Below are 19,228 nucleotides of genomic sequence, written 5' to 3' on the forward strand. Positions count from 1 at the left end.
TCCCTATAAACCTATCAAACCCATCATACACTCCTCTCCGGTAGCAGTTTGTTATCTGTTATCTGGCCGTCTCTCTGTGTGCTGTCAGTCATCTGAACCCGAGCAGCTGGCAATGTTGCGTGCCGACGCGCCCTGCTCTGCAAATCGACACCTCGTAGCCTCAAAGCTCACCGACACCACTTGAGGACAAATGATTTGCAGATCAAAGATGCTGTGGACATGCACATGTTTTATGAGTGATAAATTACACTGGTGTTAGCATAATCCACATTTCTATTAAAGCTGCAGTGGGTAGAAATGGAGCAAATGCGATTAAAAAAAGTTATTCTTATAAATCAGTCACTATATCCTGACAGTATGAGACAGGTAATCTGAAAAAAATCATGTGCCTCTGTGTCCTCCGATGTCCTCAGGTGCTCCTAATGGCATCTGCAAGATTTCACAGACCGGAGGAAAACAACCAATCAGAGCCGAGCTGGAGCCTTGACATCTCCGAGCAGCTGTCAATCACTCGCAAACTCCGATCAAACGGTCAAACTAGGCAGCACTGATCAAATATGAATCAATATTCTATTACTGTAATGCTTATTTCTCACCTCAAATGTTTTCAGAAACATCTTGTAGTGTACTGTTTAGCTGTAAAATGATATTTTGTGACCCCGGCAGCCATGTTGAGATCTGCTGAGGAAATAACAGGAAAAGCACAGCCCACCAGCCGAGCACAGCCAATAAGAACGCTCTCTCTCTGAAATGACCTGTGATTGGCCAAAGTCTCCCGTCACGGGGATTTTTTAAAGCCTGAAAACAGAGCCAAGAGGAGGTGCAGATGTCTAGTTTTCTCTCAGAACACTTGAATTACAATATGCTGAAAAGTTAGCATGGAATGTTTGCCCAATGATGTCAAAAACATTCTGCATACTGAAGCTTTAAAGCTCCGAAGCAACTTTATAAATTATTTTTGCATTAATTTAAGAAACATATACATGGTTTTATTAACATTCCTCATGAACATTTGTCTCTGTTGATTACTGTAATTTTTACGCGCTGCATCGTGTATATGAGCCTGATTAAAAAATGCAAACCTGCGTACCTTTGATATTGTTACACAACAATCAAAATGCAGAGGTTGTCACCTTATCAACTGATGTAATAATGTCATTTTCAATTTGCCTGTATAAGAACTCAGGAGCTGTGGCGTTTGGTTGTAAAATACCATTGCTCTGAAGTATCACGTGGAACACAGAGTCAAGGAGTGCAATGTAATGTGTGTTTACATGTTCTTTCACACCCGAGGCTGAGGTTCAGAATATGTGTCAATTTGCGTAGCTGGTAATAAAACATGTTATGTAATAAACGCAAACTGTGAACTGCTCTGCTGAAACACATTCACTTCACATTCACTTCACCAATTCCACTTAGTTCCCCTGTATTCTGTGCTAATACTATTTCAAATCTGCGTCATGTTTCCAGGATATGGGCCAGTGTCACAATGTATACTGAATAAAAAAGTCATAAATCATAAAGTGAAGTAATCCAGGAGGGACATCCCACTGACACATTTTCCCAAAATGCACATTATCTATAATGAATTCCTTTTTATATGCAGACTCAACCGCTAACATATAGCCTACACACGGCCACCATTTATTCATCTCACATTATGTCACTGACAGAAGTTCCGTTCAGTCTTTGTCACTTTTCTCCCCGGAGGAAGGAACGGTGTTCAAGGGACTGAATGCTGGAAAATGCATTCAGCTTTGAAAAGTACATGCCTCTCTGTCTGGGGTGACAAAAGTAGCTCAAAGGTAAAACGATTAAGGCGAGACGGCTGTCAAAATGTTCTGCTTCCATGATTGATTATCAGCCATAATTGAAAGTGTGAATACAAAGGCGAGAAAAGAATAGAAACATCTTAATTAAGACATTATGCAAGTGGAACTTTTTTTTCTACTGAAGGAGAAGGGCAGGCCTATTCTGTATATTTCGCAGCTGCAATTGCTTTTTTTATGCAATTTAAATTTAGATTTTATGTGCATTTATATATGAATTAGATACATTTATTGTAATTTATTTTCCTCAGATGTAAATGCAGAAGTGCGAACGACACCGTTAGCGGATATCGGGCTGATACTGACTCAAATAGCTGGATCGGTGACAATGAGGCTGATCTCTTCAATTCAATTATATGTTTGTATACTATATACTGTACATTAAATACTGTAATTTTAATTCATGTTTAAGTTTTGACCAATTTGTTGCTGCATTAAAAGGTTTACACTTGAATTGTAATTCCTGTTAATTTTGAAGATTTCTTTACCGAGTTGCTGGTGTACAATTTATTATTTTAATAATGAATAACAATTCACTAAATTGATATCTATGTATTTATTTGATATTTGTTTGTTTTTTTCAAAGTTAAGAAAGTGTAAAATGTAAAACTAAAATAGTAAAATTGTTTAATTCTAGCCTGGTGTTGCCTTACACATAAAATAAAGATCCCAGTCCCTTCCACAAAGTGAGGCATACAGCTTATTAATTAAACACTAGTATCGGATCAGTACTCGGTAGATATACCCAAAGCCCAGGTATCACATCGGGACTGAAAAAGTCAGACCGGTGCATCCCTAGTGCAAAGTAAAGAGTAGGATCCTGACAAGACCTAATCCTGAAAATCAAGAAAACCTTTAATTTGGATAATGTTGTTACAACGTCATATAAAAGCATCTGTGGCGAGTAACCGTAGGAATGCAACAGCAATATAAAGCGAGCTGAAAAACAAACAGCGGTAGCCTAACGTGTAATTTATAATTAAAAAAAACATAATCATGTAGCTGCCAATACAGGAACGTAAAGATTTTGGCCCACTAGCAAACAATCTTTTCTGATCCACAATAGCTCCACACAGCTGGGGACAGGTTAAACGGCTGTAAAGCAACCCTCATAAAGTTCACAACCCTGGAAAACCACAGGAAGGCAATAAAGCATCAGAGAACACGCTGTTCTGCCATCCAAAAGGAGCTGGAAGGAGGCGGCCGTCTCATGTAGGAGCAGGACAGGACAGGTGTGAACTCTGAGGATGCCTCAGAATCTGTCAGTTACCGTGCACTGTGCAATTATAGCATTTAATTATGTGTGTGTGTGTGTGTTTGATTATGGGCCCAATTTTATGATTCAAACCGAACTGTGAAGCAGGGTGTAAACAAATAATGATTATTATTCTTCCTTTGGAATATAATATATATATATACAGTATTATAGCTATAAGATCACTTTGGGAATACAAATTAAATTAAATATGTATAGACATGTGTGTAGATTTTTTTTTTAACGTGAAAAAATAACAAGTACAAATATTAAACAAAACTAAAAATATTATTTATATTATAGTGATATTCCACTGTTTTTATTTTATGATAATAATAGTAACAACAAAGTGATTTTCATAAATAAATAACAATAACAACAATAATAACAGCAACAATGATGACGACACCAATAACAATAATAACAACTTTAACAATAATAAAAAACAATAATAATACTAACAATAATAATAATGATAATAATAGTAATAATAATAACAACAATAATAATAATGTAACAACAACAGTATTATCATAAATAAATAACAATAACAACGATGACGACAACGATAATAAAAATGATAATAATACTAACAATAATAATAATGATAATAATAATAATAACGATACTAATAATTATAATAATAACTGTTAATAATTGTAATAATTATAATAATAACTGTTAATAATTGTAATAATTATAATTATAATAAAAATAACGTTAAAAATAATTATCATAATTATACATTAACATGAATTCTGTTTAATAGATGTGTTTGCTGTGTCTGGTTCACGCATGGGACCAGATTAAACTAGATCATTATTATTAAAGTCTTTTTTCTATCCAATGTTTGTGCAGAGGTGTCAGACTCGATGTTGTGCAAGGTTTTGGCGTCACCTGTTTGACATGCAAATTGCCTCGCATTCACTTTTGGGATGTCAACCTGTCAGACATGTCTGAGAAAAGACTGGAAAGTGGAAAGAGAGATGTTTTTGTTCCAAGCTGTCTGTCTTCAGCCTGGTGTGCTCATGTAACAAATGGCAGGTCACAAATTTTCATTATAGTTTTTGAGACTTATTTACGCAAGATGAGTTGAGAAATTGGAAAGCACTGGGAAATTATGCTGTGTCAGCATGCTCTTCTTTCCACAACAGTTCCCTTGTGAATTTCCAAGAAATCAATGTGGAAACTCTTAAGTGCTCACAAGACTGTGAGGACACTTTCAAGCTCACTTAAACCATGAGAACCAAGGCGTCTATCCACAGACCACGTGACTGAGCACATATCTTAAAGCTGTTTTCTTATCAAACAGAGGAAAAAGTGTTTTTTCCTTATACAGTGTTAAACTGAATCCCACAGACGTTTTTACAACCAACATGGACAATGTGTGACTGTGACAATAATACTCTCCTACTCCAACCTGTCTCATATTACACAATGGTTTATTGTGTTTTTAAAAAACACAGAGCCAGACATTAAGTAAACACTCAACAAGACAGAGTGGAAATCTTATCAATAACTGTACGGTACTGTAATGAACGGTTTGATATCGCAAACTTCCTCCTCTGTCGACCTACAGACTATTTTTACAGTTGTAAACACTTCAAATGTGTTACTTCCTGTTGCAGTGTACGTGAAAGACGTCAGCTGACAGGAAGCAAACATGGACCCAAGCTGTTGCCTAGCAATGCAATTTCCATTGAAACGGTCTATACGCCTTTTTCATGGCAGACATGTCATAGCAGGAAAAGCGCAGGTGTAATTAATGACATCTCTAACAGCCCTTTTCACAGCTGCCATTTCGACCTGTCATAGCAGGGTAAACACCGGCGTAATTGATTGAATTAATTATGGTCCCGTTCTATTTATTGTGTCACAGCCATTACAGTGAGTCAGCAAAGCACAATACCAGGGCCCCGACCCACCTACTGCTGTGAAAAGGCCCTATTACATTTTGTTGAGCCAGTTCCACTGCCCTGGTATTGCTTAACAGACCGGCGCCATCCCAAGTTGTATCAGTTACACCTGTGCTTTTCCTGCTATGATTAGTCAAAATGTCAAAAGGGCAACTGTCTCAAAGCTGTTGGTTTGTGTTACCATTGTTGTAAAATGCATTTACAGAAGACACTTTTTACTTGTCACTGTGGGATCAGCTCAGGTATAAATATTTAAATCTATGAATTCCATATAGCTGCTTCAGTCTCAGTTTCAGGGTCCTGGTATTGTGCATGCTGGCTCGCTGTCACACTGTCATGACTTACTGGGACATTTTAATAGAGTACTGCAGGAATGAGTCCTAAAACCTGGAAATGAGTAAGCACTTTTGAACAAATGAGTAAGCACTTTTGCACTTTCAGTTCCCTCGTCTGTTCATTATGATCGTTTTGGGCGAGTGGCTTTGGAGTTGGCCCTGAACGGCGGACATTCTCGCTAGATTTAAGTGACTTTTGGGGCTAGTGTTGCTTTCATTGGAAAAGAGTTGGCAACATTGGGGTGGGGCTTTCAGATGGATCATTTTTAATATCTAGTGTAGTCTTCCTAGTTTCTCAATATTGCTGGCCCTACCTTTAAAGGGATAGTTTGGGTGTTTTGTAGTGGGGTTGTATGAGGTACTTATCCATAGTCAGTTTGTTACCTACAGTTGCTGACGGTCACTATATTTAGAATATTTTCTGACGGGGAACTGAACTGAAACTGTTTTTGTCATCTGAGCCTGCTTGCTTTCAAGAGGGCATAGATCAGTTTCACTTTGTAAAAGCCCAACTAGGCACAATTTCAACAGCTATAAACTCTCTGTGCAGCACATCAGTTTCATGCCCTGTATTGGAACTATGTTAAATTGCATCGTCCCTATCAAATAGAAATAAAATACAAATAAAATCATTCAGTTCAGTTTCCCATCCAAAAATATAGCTTAAAACCGATATTGATTTTTTTTTTAGGTGAGTCTTTCTTTTAGGTGGCAAAAATACGTTTTGCTGCCCACCCGGTCCACAGCAGTATATTGCTTTGCTTCCATGTCGGTACTCCTGTCTGCTTCTCCAAACTGTGGGAGCGCAGACCGTCATCTACTGTAGGAAATACACTGAGTAGGAATAAGTACCTCATACAACCCCACTTCAAAACACCCCAACTATCCCTTTAATGTTATCAGTATAACCTGTGCTTTTCCCACTATGACAAGTCAAAGTGTCTTCCATGCAAAAAGGCCTCTTGCATTTCAAAACAACGATGGACACACTTGAAAAAGGCCTGTGTTAGACTTGTGTTCTTTTTTTTTTTGTTATTTCACTTCGTGGAAAACAAGATGTGACAGAAAAACTATTTTTAACGCTTGTAATAGAGAAACACGTTACTTTTAACACATACATTTGTACCTCAAAATGTTCCATTGATTAATTTATCTCTAAAGTATCTTTGGGCAAATGAACTCAGTGTTAAGATGTTTAAAAAGGTACATTAGAACAGTAACTGCTACTTTTTTGCATGCAATTGTCTGTGCTTATATCACTTGTTTGTGTTTTTTCCCTGCCACGCAAGTCACAACAAAGGAATAAAGGATAATTATAAATAGGGCAGTCACACTATGATGGTTATTATCATCATCTGTTTTCCTATTTTGATATGCGTGCCTCGTCCTGCCATGACTTGCCTCTGAGGCCACCCAGCCAACTCCACCCAGCAGCACATAATGAAAGAGACTAAACCTGGATTAGGGAGCAGTGTGTTGATGTCAGGAAGGTATGATGGCTCATACACTACATGCGGGGAATCAATCCACCTTAATCCCGCACCTTAAAATGTATCAAATGTCTCAATTGATGCTGTTATAATGTTAAAGTCTGTCTACCCCATGGGATTAGGATCTAGGATCACATTTTATGATCTTACATGTAACAGATAATATTCAAAGGTGTATCACATGTTATTAAATCTTTATCATGTGTGTTTGAATGGCCGAAGGAGAAACCCTCTACCAGCACTTCATAACACAAATCTATTCCCAAGGTTGCCTTGAGTTCATTTCCTGCCCTCCTAAACTTCCTGCAGCCCTCTCACAGCTCTTTTCACATGGGCCTAAACTAGTACAGAGGATGACGGATGTTTACCACACAAATAGACCACAATCCCTCCAGAACTCTACCAAATAACTGTTGTGGTAGAACGTAGTATGACCATAAACATGCTGCAGTAAAACTACACACTGTCTGTGTGCATTTGTAGAGGTTTACTGAAGTCTTAGCAACCGCCCTCCTCTTTAAATATTGCCACAAAAACATATTTCATTTGTTACTATGTTCACTTGCATTCTTATTGCATGTGTCAGATATAAAATGTGTTAAATATAGATCAAGAGGCTGCTGAATTACAGCTGCGCAGCACTAAATAATGTAATGTGCAATACAACGATGTGGCCTTTCTGTGTGCTTTTAAATGAACTTGATTTCTATTACAAGTCTTGAATACAAATTTTCAAACGTTTTCTTTTCAGCTACGTCAAAAACCACAAAACTCTGTTTTTCAGAAGCAGATAATCTTAGTCTTTAGTTTTTAATTCAATGATTATTATACAGAAATTCTCCTTTCAGTAGTCTCTTAATATGTTACACAATCATGAGGACAGTCTTGTGATTGGGGACCACTGTTCTGAAGGAACACAGCTTGTACATTTCCAGTATTACGTAGGTTATGTAACCGTCTCCCCTTTGACCCCGCATGTGTCACATGTTAGCGTGGAGGTCAGAGGGGCTTTAAATTATGTGCGGGCTCTTGCTGTGCGGTGGTGCCATGAACCGGGGTATCACCGTAAATCCGAAACCAGTGGCCCCTCCTGACCTTTCGTCTTTATGAATAAGATGTGATCTGAGCTGGCCACATTCGAGCGCCTTTGATCAGTCGCGATACAAACACAGCCGACACTGTTGAGAAGAAAAACAAGAGGTTATCAAAGGATCGCTCACAATAGCAACTCAAATTCTAGCTGTATTGTTTTAATTTTGCTGTCTTTTATGTTCAGTTTTTCCTGAAAAACAACCAAATCAGAATGAATATTTTCAATTTTTTTTAATTTATATATTATTTTATTTTTGCACAATCGTTTTAACGCCACTAATTTCTTTAAGACATTATACTGGGCTGATTTTTAAAGTTAGAGTGATGATGAGTGGTGGCATCATTTTAAACTATTAAACCTAAGGAATCCATTGGTATACTAGCTTGTCGCAACGGGGGATAAATAACGCTCCAAACTTGTGCTAAATTTTGGCGAGGAAAAACTGTCATGGCCATTTTCAAAGGGGTTCCTTGACCTCTGACCTCAAGATATGTTTATGAAAATGTGTTCTATGGGTACCCACGAGTCTCCCCTTTACAGACATGCCCACTTTATGATGATAACATGCAGTTTAGGGCAAGTCATAGTCAAGTCAGCACACTGACACACTGACAGCTGTTGTTGCCTGTTGGGCTGCAGTTTGCCATGTTATGATTTGATCATATTTTTTATGCTAAATACATTACCTGTGAGGGTTTCTGGACAATATTTGTCATTGTTTTGTGTCGTTAATTGATTTCCAAGAGTATTAAATACTTGACAAATCTCCCTTTAAGGTACATTTTGAACAGATAAAAAAATTGCGATTAATTTGTGATTAATCATGGACAATCGTGCGATTAATCGCGATTAAATATTTGAATCGATTGACAGCCCTAATATATAAAATATACAATATATACACCTATTTTTTCACTGCATGTGTACATAATAGTCCTGCCTATTTCTCACCTTTATCTGTCCAGCTTTGTTGTCCTTGTCCCTAGCTGTTATTTCTATTTCTGTGTGCATACACAGATTATGTGCATGCATATGCAGATGCATAACACTAGAGTCAAATTCCTTGTATGTATTTACTTGGCAAATTAAACTGATTCTGATTCACCGTGGTAAAATAACACCACATAATATATTTTCAGTTCAAATGTTTCAGTCCAAGATTTTAAAATACAACATTTTTACACTAGATGAACTGTTCAGAACAAAAGGAATGGCTCGTTCATGTTTTAGTATATCACTAGACAGACGGGGACTAACTACATTTAGTCAATATAATAAATCAAACCAACAGCTCGGATTAAGGTCAGGCTCTCCAACATCTTCTGGCGTAATAAACATTTTCATCTTATTTCTAGAAGCATGACAAACTCCAGACACTTGACCCCACAGACTCCCTTTTGTGTATTAAGGTTCACATTGGTTCATCAGGTTCATCCTCCGCAATAGCATTAGCAATGCTACTGATTTAACATCCAGTCAGGATGTCTCAAAACAGTCATCAGTCGTGACCTTATAAATCCAAAACAAATGTATTTTAACAGTTCATTTCCCAACATTCCAGCATGCAAGTTCAAATGTCTTGCATAACAAACTATGGCAGGGAGACTGTTGTGTTCAAGAGGAGCTCTTTTTTTTGCCAGAGAGCGACAGAGAATCATGACTTTTGGTAAAAATTAGGCTTTTCTATTTCTGTATTTAAGCCCACACATGTCAAACCCTCTGACCTCATTTCTACTGTTGACAACTTTGAGGATTATTGCTTGGCCCGTCGTGTCATACGTGGACAAAAATAGAATGAAATGCGTATGAGGACACACATTTACTAAGATATATATACAGGCTTAGCCGAGGATCCATTGGATTATGCACGATTCAAGGCATAACCAGCATCTGACTGTGGTGTAACAGCTCTGTCTGTGTGGCTGGACTTTGTACATTTGGTTACAGAGGCAAGAACTGAACATCATTTGATGGGTGAAGCGGTTATTGGCACACAGTCAAGACCAGGCAGCAATAAATAAATAAATCTGGCTCTGACAGGTTGTAACCAACCTCTGCGTGAACTTGTGCATTGTTTTTCTGTTCTTTGACCCTCTCTCCTTCAGAGGTCAATGTTAACACCAACTTTAAAGAGGTCACAATGAACCTGTCAGCAGGTAAAATAAGTGGTGTGAATGAAGTCATGTTTTTAAGTTGTGTTTAAGTGTTGTGTCCCTGAAGCTAGTCATTAGGCTCCTTATGTGAGAGAGCAACACGAACACATTTGTCATATTATATAACCGTCTGTCATCAACAATTTGCAACTCTTTTGAACTGCTTCATTTGGAAAAAGCAGAGCGGCTCCTTGTTCACATTACAGGAAATGTGCCGTGCACGACACTGCATTACAGTACGGCACACAGCTCCAATCTGACATTTGTTTCACTCGGCTCAGACTTTGATGTTGACATAATGAATATGCTGACATTCAAGTTGGACACACAAGTTGTGTACGTCTCCGTGAAAAGCAGTCGCACCAAATTATTCCCCTGCATGCGATCCCAAAACCGCACCGGGGCAGAGCTCGCTTATCCCAGCACAACCCCTGAATTTCCATCTGAAACAGATGTTCTTTTTTTTTGTTTTTTTCATTGCATAACACGAGCAAAGCCAACGCAAACTCTTCTCTTGGCTGCCTCGTTTCAAGCAAGCTCCAATGTAGAGTTGAATTCCACACCTAAGGCTCTTCCCACACTTTTAATATTCATGGGAAGTGATGTTGAATCACTGATGCGTCGACTCTGATCTTCTGAGGTTTTGCCTTTTTTAGAAAATCCGGCGGAAGCCAGAAATGAGTGCAAGTCTTTAGTCGTTAATGAATGAATGAATGTGAACACAGAGTGAGCTTTTAACCAGGGGTGAGATGAATGTTTGATTGATGAGTCAAAGAGGTTAAAAGAACAGTGTAACAAGTATAGGGATCCATTGGCAGAAATGGAATATAATATTAATAAGTAGGTTTTCTTTAGTGTATAATCACCTCAAAATAAGAATTGTGTTTTTGTTTCCTTAAAATGAGCCCTTCATATCTATACGGAGTCTACCATGTTGCACCATGTTTTAACAGTAGCCCAGAACGGACAAACCAAACACTGTTAACTTTTCCTGCTTGGGCCAGAGTCGATAACGTTACTCGTCGCTGCCGCCGCCGCTCTCTCTCTCTCTTGCTTCACCACTCACTTCCCACCTCTGCTCCAAATGACCTACTGACTCGTACAACAACTGGCTCTTGAGAGGGCCATTTGCGTTTTTGCATCGACCACCGTAGCTCTCCAACATGCTTGGCACACGGGAGAGGCTTCATTTGGCTGAAATCTGCAACCTCACCGCTTCATACCGCCAGATCGTACACACTGCTCCTTTAAAATATGTTTAAAATTATCTCATGTAATATACTGTATAACATCTTGGTTTGAAGTCTCTTCATATATTTTTTGTTTTTTGTTTAATTTACACCCACACAGATGTGTTATAATGAGGTAAGAATAGCTCAACTAAATCAAAAACAACTTGACTTTTCAGAGTTAACTGGAGGGAACAAAATTGGCAAAGAGACAAATGTGTCCTTTTGTCTTGAATGGGGTGCAGTTCTGTTACCTTGCACGGCAGCTGGATTCTCGCGTGTCACAAGATCACACGAAAACCCATCTTGTCAGGCTTCAAGTAATGCGTTTGTGTCCGACAAGCCAGTACACAAACCAATCAGCATCCTGTGAGGAGCTACTGGCAGCTACGACAGTGGCTTAGGTGTGCGTGACGATGTGGAGGAGAGGTGACTGTTGGTTCTAAACAACAACGGCTGTGGAGAGTGAAGAGGTTAGCGTAGATGCTGCAATAGCATCAGTTCTATCAGAACAGGAGAATATTTTTCATTGAAAGAAGAGCAAAGAACGGCACTGAAGGCTTTTTCTTGATGGAAAGATGTTTTCGACTGTCCTCCCGACTGGCTTCGGCACGAGTTTGATTGACAGATGGTTCATCCAACCACTTGCAAAGCATTTTTCGGAAGTGTCTGCTCTTTTCCAAACAGCTTCCGATGACGTCTTCTCAGATGGTTCCGTGTGACTGGTGGGTCAAGTTCCAACAGTTCTGGACCATGACTGAAAAATTGGAATCAGTTAAAAGCCACAAGTGATTCTTGAACACAGTGTCCCCAAACAACTACCAAAATAGAACCACAGAACAGGTGTCGAAGCAAAATAGTAAATCAAACCCTAATTGTGTTCAGACTTTCTGTGAGCCTGTGGCATGAACTCGCTGGCTGTGCAGCCCGCTGATTTTTTCCACTGTGTTTGCCATTAGCACAAGTATGATTAAACTTCAGCACCACTTCCTGCCGTCGCCGACCCCGCAGCCTCTTTTCATCGACATGCACAAGGTGTTCGGGTAGAAAACTGACTCCAATTATCTTGTGCAAAAGAGCCAATAAACGCCCGTCTCTCTCCTCTTTGCTACATTAAACAAATGTCCTCCTGAGTCAATACGCGGCCCGCCACTAATTCACTGCAAAGAGTATTTCAGAGCAGCCTTATCGATCACATAGAATCAGCTGTTTTGACACAAAACAACGGGGAGGGACCGTGGTTTCATGGGTAAAAGTGAGCAATGGGGAAGACACCATGTTTACTCTGGTGCTATTTAATATGTGGTGGTGATTCTGGGACTCATGGATGGATGTGAGCCTGGTCGGTCTACACACACCAGGGAAGCCGCAACGTATCCAGTTACACACAGGCTGAACTGACTGGCTGCCAATCTGTCTGAAGGGAAACGCTACTAGGACAGAGTGTTTTTTCACTCTGGCAGATTCCAATCCTCTGGCAACCGGTTATTATTACTGCAATGTCATTAGTGGTCGCACTGTTTTTGACTTTGGGAAGAAGAAAAAGTTGTTTTTCTTTTTGTGTGTGTTTTTGCTGCTAAATTCAAAGCACACTTTTCTGAAGGTTCGCTGCAACATTGTGTTGAATTTTACAAATTGCATGCTGCTCGTCAGACTGACCTTTAGACGCAAACAAGGCTCACAAGGCTGAACAGAAATCAGCATGAACATCATATATAAGATGTTGTGCTGGAGTGGCTCCCACTTTGGTGGTTGTCTTATTTTAGCACCAGAAAATGAAATCATCCTGGAAATCAAATGTTGTAGCCGTTGTTTTTTTACACGTCTTAGTTATGTGAAAGAACAATACAAGAGAAATGTATTAGAAAGATATAAGACATGTTACACATATTTGCAGATTCTAAAAGTTATAAATCTGTTAGATTAAAATGTAATCAAGTAACTATTATACTGTAAATTTAAAAATGTAAATATGATTTGTTGGACTATGAAGCCTTTTGTAAAGAAATATACATTATATCATGATAATTGGGTGGCACGGTGGTGCAGTGGTTGGCACTGTCGCCTCACAGCAAGAGGGTCGGAGGGTGCAAATTTGCTTGTTAGTCTGGGTTTTCTCCGGGTTCTCAGATTTCCACCCACAACCCAAAGACATGCAGGTTAGGCTAATTGTTGACTCTAAATTGCCCGTAGGTGTGAATGTGAGCGTGAATGGTTGTCTGTCTCTAAGTATCAGCCCTCCGATAGTCTGGCGTCCCGTCCAGGGTGTACCCCGCCTTCCGCCTAACCACTTTTCCTTGACCTCGGTGGAAAACGTCATGAGGTCAAGGAAAGATGTGAAGGAGGATTCAGAAGGACTTAGGAAAAGACAACCGTGGTGTTAATAGAATCTGACTGCACTTACACTAGGCTCCGTAATACTGATGCGACGGCGGCAGGTGTTCATGATGTGGGTCTGCCGTTGTGAAACTACAATGTTCCAAAGATGGACCACAAAAGGCGTCGCTTCCCCCTCCCCCGTGCTGTCTTAAATATCTCCTTCAGTGTCATGCTCCTTGTGAAAGAGATACAGCAGGTCCTTCTGCTGCTGCAACACTTTACATCAACATATAATTAAGGATTATCTGATTATCTTTTATGTTGATTATTTGTTTGCTATATGTTTGCTGTTCATTTTATTTGCTATTATTTTACTTATTTGTTACTTGTGAAGTGAAACAAAAGGGTTGTTACTGTCCACTCATATTAATCAACATGAATCCCAAATATGACTGTATAAAATATTATGCAAGATAGAAGATATTATTTGTTTTCATGAAGGGCAGAATGGTGCATCGCTTTAGAAGTTGCGGCCACAAGGAATTGTGGTAATTCAAACAGCTATTATTATGGCTACCACTTAGATACTTCCGGGTCATTTCACTCCGTTAAGAACCTTCCTAAGAAAAGAGACTTTTCAACCGCAGCCCTGGTGTCAGTGGTTTTCCCTGTTGTCATTACTGCATGCATTCATTCATTACACACACTTAAAAAACTGTTGGCTATTTATTTAGTTAAGGATATAAAATAGATACTGTATTTTCATAATATTGTAAAATCGTAATTGAATCATAACTAACTCAACTTTCCTGCCAGGAGTCTGTGATGGTGCCACATATCAAATCATAAACCTTTCATTTTTTTATGTGGGCGCAGTTAATGAACAGAAGACAGCGTGCCATTGTATTGTATTATGTAAACATAAGGTTTATTGCAAATGTGCAGTTGTATCCAAACACCATAGTGAACAACTCTTTCGAGGATACTTTTACAGCAACAATACCGTTATCTTTACAACAAACAAAAAAACACATGGAAACTTTAGCTCTAGCTACAAACAAGACTTCTCCCTGTGAAGTTGTACACATGGTCCTGGTTTACTCGGCTTCTGTTGTTGTGAGGAAAAAAAAAAAAAAAAAAAGTCTTTGGTAGCTAGAAAACAACAACAACAACAACAACAACAGAGCTCAGTGTGGAAATGTGTTCCTCTCTTACTAAAAAAGGACAGGCACTGTTGTCATGCCATCGTTTTCAAGTTGTCATCGGAGCAATACAGACCAGATACTGGATGACGCTGCTAAAAAAAAAATCAGGAGTGCATCTGCAGCGACTAAAATGCTGGTTTCTGCTCGCTCGCCATCTCCACTACCTTTCGGGACGTTTTATGTACATTGTAGTTACCCTTTTACTGTGAAGAGCTAAGGTGGGCAGATTATGCCTGTCGCCCTACCTCAAGATTACAAAACTGTACAATGCTCCTATTTTACAAACAAGATTTTTGTTCAGAATCACAAACAAAAATCAAAAAGATATAGCAGGATTAATTTCCCCCCATAAAGCAGCAAGCCCCCCGACTGCAATACAAGATTACATTTTATGAATCATGACAGTATACTGATCAGTCTACTGCAGCGGTCGAACAGGCTATACTGCATTTAACCTCCACCTCCTTAAGCTTATCCTGTTGATTATTCTTGTTATGCTTAAAATGTACATGAACAATACATTGTAGGTACAGGAAAAAGTCCTCGTTGTGTGTTGCTGAAATGTGCGGCTGGGAGTCCTTGAAACTTTTTGAGATCGGACAAAATCCACGTGATGGGGCTCTTCTCGTTGAGGACGCGGGAGGACAGACGGTTCTCCTCTGGGGTGAGCAGGGAGCAACCTCACCCGACACTTTCCGAGTTAGCACCTGCAGGGCGAGCCCGATCAACACCTCCGCACACCCAACCTCTCTAGAGCGAAGGGTGTTTGTTGGAAGCTGTCCTGCTGTCTGGAAGCAAGCGCTCGTCGGTGCCTAGTCAGCCCTCGCTCTATTCTCAGCGCTTTTGTCTACACAAGAGAGACTACGACAAAGAGTTGGACGGTATCAGAGGACGAGGCCCGACACCGCACCAGTCAGAGCGTCTTAATTTCTGTTTTGTGCTCAACAGTTCGTTTTTGTGTCCCATCGATCATTTTACAGCCCCGATGCTTCAACCTTCGTTGTTTTTAAACGAAGGAGGTTCTCGGCGGCGGCGATGTTTTTTTGAAACGCTTGCGTTCAAAAAATGGAGGTCCATTACTGTGAAGAGACAGTGGCTCTGCCCGCCCCAAGGCAGAGCCACTTATACAGCAGAGCCGGCGCTGAGGCCGCAGGGTTGCTGCTGGCGGTTGTGCTGGTCCGGGGTCACCTGAGAGCTCAGATTGTCCAGCGGCAGGTCAGTCGGGATGCGAGACTGGAACTTCTCCATCTGCTCCGGGCTGGCCAGGTTCTTCAGCAGGTAGTTCTCCCGCTCCAGCTGGTTGTTCTTCTCCGCCAGCTCTTTGATCTGCTCTTTGAGGATCTCCACCTCCTCGCGCACCGCATACATCAAGTGGTTCTTGACCAGATCCTGTCATAATAAAAGAGAGGAGAGGAGATGGATCAGCTTAGATGTATATAAAAACTGTTTTTGTTCTTGGCTGCACAGATGAGCAAATAAAGAATGCTGTCAAGAGTATGTCTTTCTGCACCATTTTGTCTGTTTACTGACATGGAGCTCTTCTGAGATACAGCATACATGTTACAACTTTGACTCGAGGGTGTTTTCAATAATTCTCTGTTTTGGATTTCCTGCTGCTACTTGTTTTCTACTTTGTCTCATGAATAAAGCATGCAGTAAGCCTGGGCTGCCTTCACATAACAGAGACTTCCTGGAGCATTCCTAGAGACCTGGGTGGTTTGTGCAGAATGCATTGAAGGAAGAACTGCATTTTGAGGAGGTCAGTGGGTTTATAGGCTGTTCTATATACTGTACTGATACACAGATCAGGACAACAACAAAAGACACGCATGTACTGTAGCGCAACCTGTTCTCATGTCTGTGTGTGTGTTTGTTATCTCGGCTTACCATCGCCTGTTCGATCTTGTTGTCGATGGCCACAACGCTAGCACCAGAGGCACTGCAGAACAGAGAGAGGGGAAAAAAGGCCATAAATGTACAGTTCAAAGACACACAACTTCATGTCAACTCAACCTCCAAAAACTGAGGTTCAAAGTGGACATCTCCTGGAAAAACTCCTTGAAAAATGTGTGTTTAGAAAGAAAAATGAAAGTCAATATTTTTTCTTTCATGCCTAAAGATGAATAAGAACACTTAGTAAAAACAATCCTGACTGAGGTTATCATAATTCATGCATGAAAGGGTTAAGAAAACAAGCATCATGTTGCTGCTTTTGTTGCATTTTTGTGAGAGTGAAACAGAAAGTTTTGCAAAACAGAAAGGAAAACTGTTTTTGTTGTTGTAAAACATTATAAAACTGCAGATTAACTGCTTTGAGAGTGTTTTAGGTGATATTGAAACGAGCACAGATGTGTTATGAGGAAGTGAGACAGTAAATACATGATGAGTTCAGAGTCCAAGTAAACAGCAGAAAGCAGAGAAAGAAAGACAGCTGTGGGCTGACAGCATTTGGAGGAATTTTGTAATAACAAACTATATCAGACTTTGCACATTTAGTTTTGAACCGCTGTATGAAATACATACATATTGTATTTTTATATTGTATTATCTTTTATATTGATAAACCTAATTTCGTTGTACTAAACAATGACAAAGGGCTTGAATCTTGAATCTTGAAAACACAGTATAACATTAAAGGCCTGCAGGATAATGACACTTTATAACTAATTGACTAATTAACGCGTTTAAAACATCTGGATGGCGACTGTATGCGGGATATATTTACCTGTTGTCAAGTTTGACCGACACGACGTCTCCTCCGAGTAAGGAGGAGAAGAAGGAGATGGAGAAGTTGTGCAGCTGGTAGACGGCCACCTCCATGGGGCTTTTACCGAACATCTCCGCGCTCATGTTGAGTACCAGACTCGTTTGGATCACGCTTCTCGCCACGTTTGCGACTTGGTTGGTTTCAGCTAAGTAACTGTAAAATGATCCGGTTCCGTGTGTTTTGATCGTTTCGTAGCGATGCACTAACTAACTCAGTGCAGTGCTGTGTCGGTGTGTGTTGTGTTGTGTGAGCTTCGCTGGTGTAAACGAGCGACTGTCTGATCTGATGCTATTTCTGCCGCCGGCTGCTATTTCAATGACTTTCCTCCTGACGTCATATGACGCGTGCATAATTTATGCAAATGAGTTTGCGGGTCAGATTTTGTGGAGCGTTCAGGTGTCGTAGGAAAAACAATATTTATAGGACCTGGATCAAGATTAAATACACGTCCACACCTCATGTTTTTTTACACAATAATATACCTCGATGGGGAGATAATAAAGTAGCCTATGATTAGTCACGTCCTAATAAAATAATAAGGTATTCACAAGGCTGGCTCTATTTGCTTTTTTGTAAGACTTTTTGATTTTTACTCTACTTGTCAGGAGGATGTGTTTTTTTCCTCTGTGTTGATGCTATTGTGCAGAATAAAGAGCCCTTCAATTATATATATATATACTATTATTATTATTATTATTATTATTATGATATACTACAAATTATTATATATGCAATACTATTTATTTATTTTACTATTTACATATTTGATTATTATTGTGTCATGCATACATAATATGCCCAGCCCAAGACACCATTATTAAGAAAATAAAGAAGAAAAGACAAAGGCAGAAACCAGAGTAGAAATATAAATGACAAATAATACTAAACAAATAACCCATCCTGACTTATTTTTTCCAAGCTTGAGCAACAAATAGCCAACTTATAAGCATTAAAATACTAAATAGCCATTCCATTTTGTCATCATCCAAGCACCAAAACATTTCTGGATTTTAAACAGACATTTAATTTAAAATAGAAGTTTTTAACTCATCATAGTATGGATAATACAAAAGAAGAAGAAGAGAAAAAATTTGTGTATATATATCAATGCATTAATTTCAGAGGCACTACTGTAATTTAAAGAACAAAATATACTATTACTGGATATTTACATTTTCATGATACTTTCACTTTAATTTAAATTTTAAATAAATAATAATAATCGGTCTCCAAATGCTTTTTTGATATTATGATATATTTTTATTATATTTTATTTATATATTTCTGGTTGTTGGTGTATGGTTATGACAGCCAGAAGAATGGGTCTCATCAACAAACAACAACAAAGACAAAACAACTCAGTGTTATCGGTCAACTAAGACAATACATTTATCATCTTTCTTCTGCAATTGCAAAGTGCAAAGTACCCCAATCAACCGGTTAATTTAGGCCATTAAAAATAATGAATATTAGGTTGCATTAAGTTACTATTAGTAAACAAAAGCGAAGCTCGAAAAAACGAGGAGCATTTGAATGCAGCATAACATTTGCCCTGCTTCTGAACTTTTCCTCTGCTGCTGCAGTTAACCCACAGACCCAAATCAGCACTCACTGCACCAAACAGCATCATAACAACT

The 19,228-nt window shown here is 39.2% G+C and overlaps 1 protein-coding gene across 3 annotated transcripts in view; it reads right to left on the reverse strand.

The window, feature by feature from the left end:
• Nucleotides 1–14,527: 14,527 nt before the first annotated feature.
• Nucleotides 14,528–19,228, reverse strand: part of tsc22d3 (TSC22 domain family, member 3) — a 41,299-nt gene continuing 36,598 nt past the window's right edge. For 2 of the 3 annotated variants that reach the window (XM_037779997.1, XM_037779998.1), the window contains exons 2-3: nucleotides 16,712–16,763; nucleotides 14,528–16,213 (exon numbers count right to left, since the gene is read on the reverse strand). In XM_037779997.1, the coding sequence (XP_037635925.1) occupies nucleotides 15,947–16,213; nucleotides 16,712–16,763 (319 nt within the window). In that variant the 3' untranslated portion in view covers nucleotides 14,528–15,946. Of the gene's footprint in view, nucleotides 16,214–16,711; nucleotides 16,764–17,549; nucleotides 18,132–19,228 lie in introns of those variants that run through there. The other variant, XM_037779999.1, reaches the window with a different exon arrangement.

This window comes from Sebastes umbrosus, chromosome 9 (genome assembly GCF_015220745.1).
Source record: "Sebastes umbrosus isolate fSebUmb1 chromosome 9, fSebUmb1.pri, whole genome shotgun sequence".
Taxonomy (NCBI): Eukaryota; Metazoa; Chordata; class Actinopteri; order Perciformes; family Sebastidae; genus Sebastes; species Sebastes umbrosus.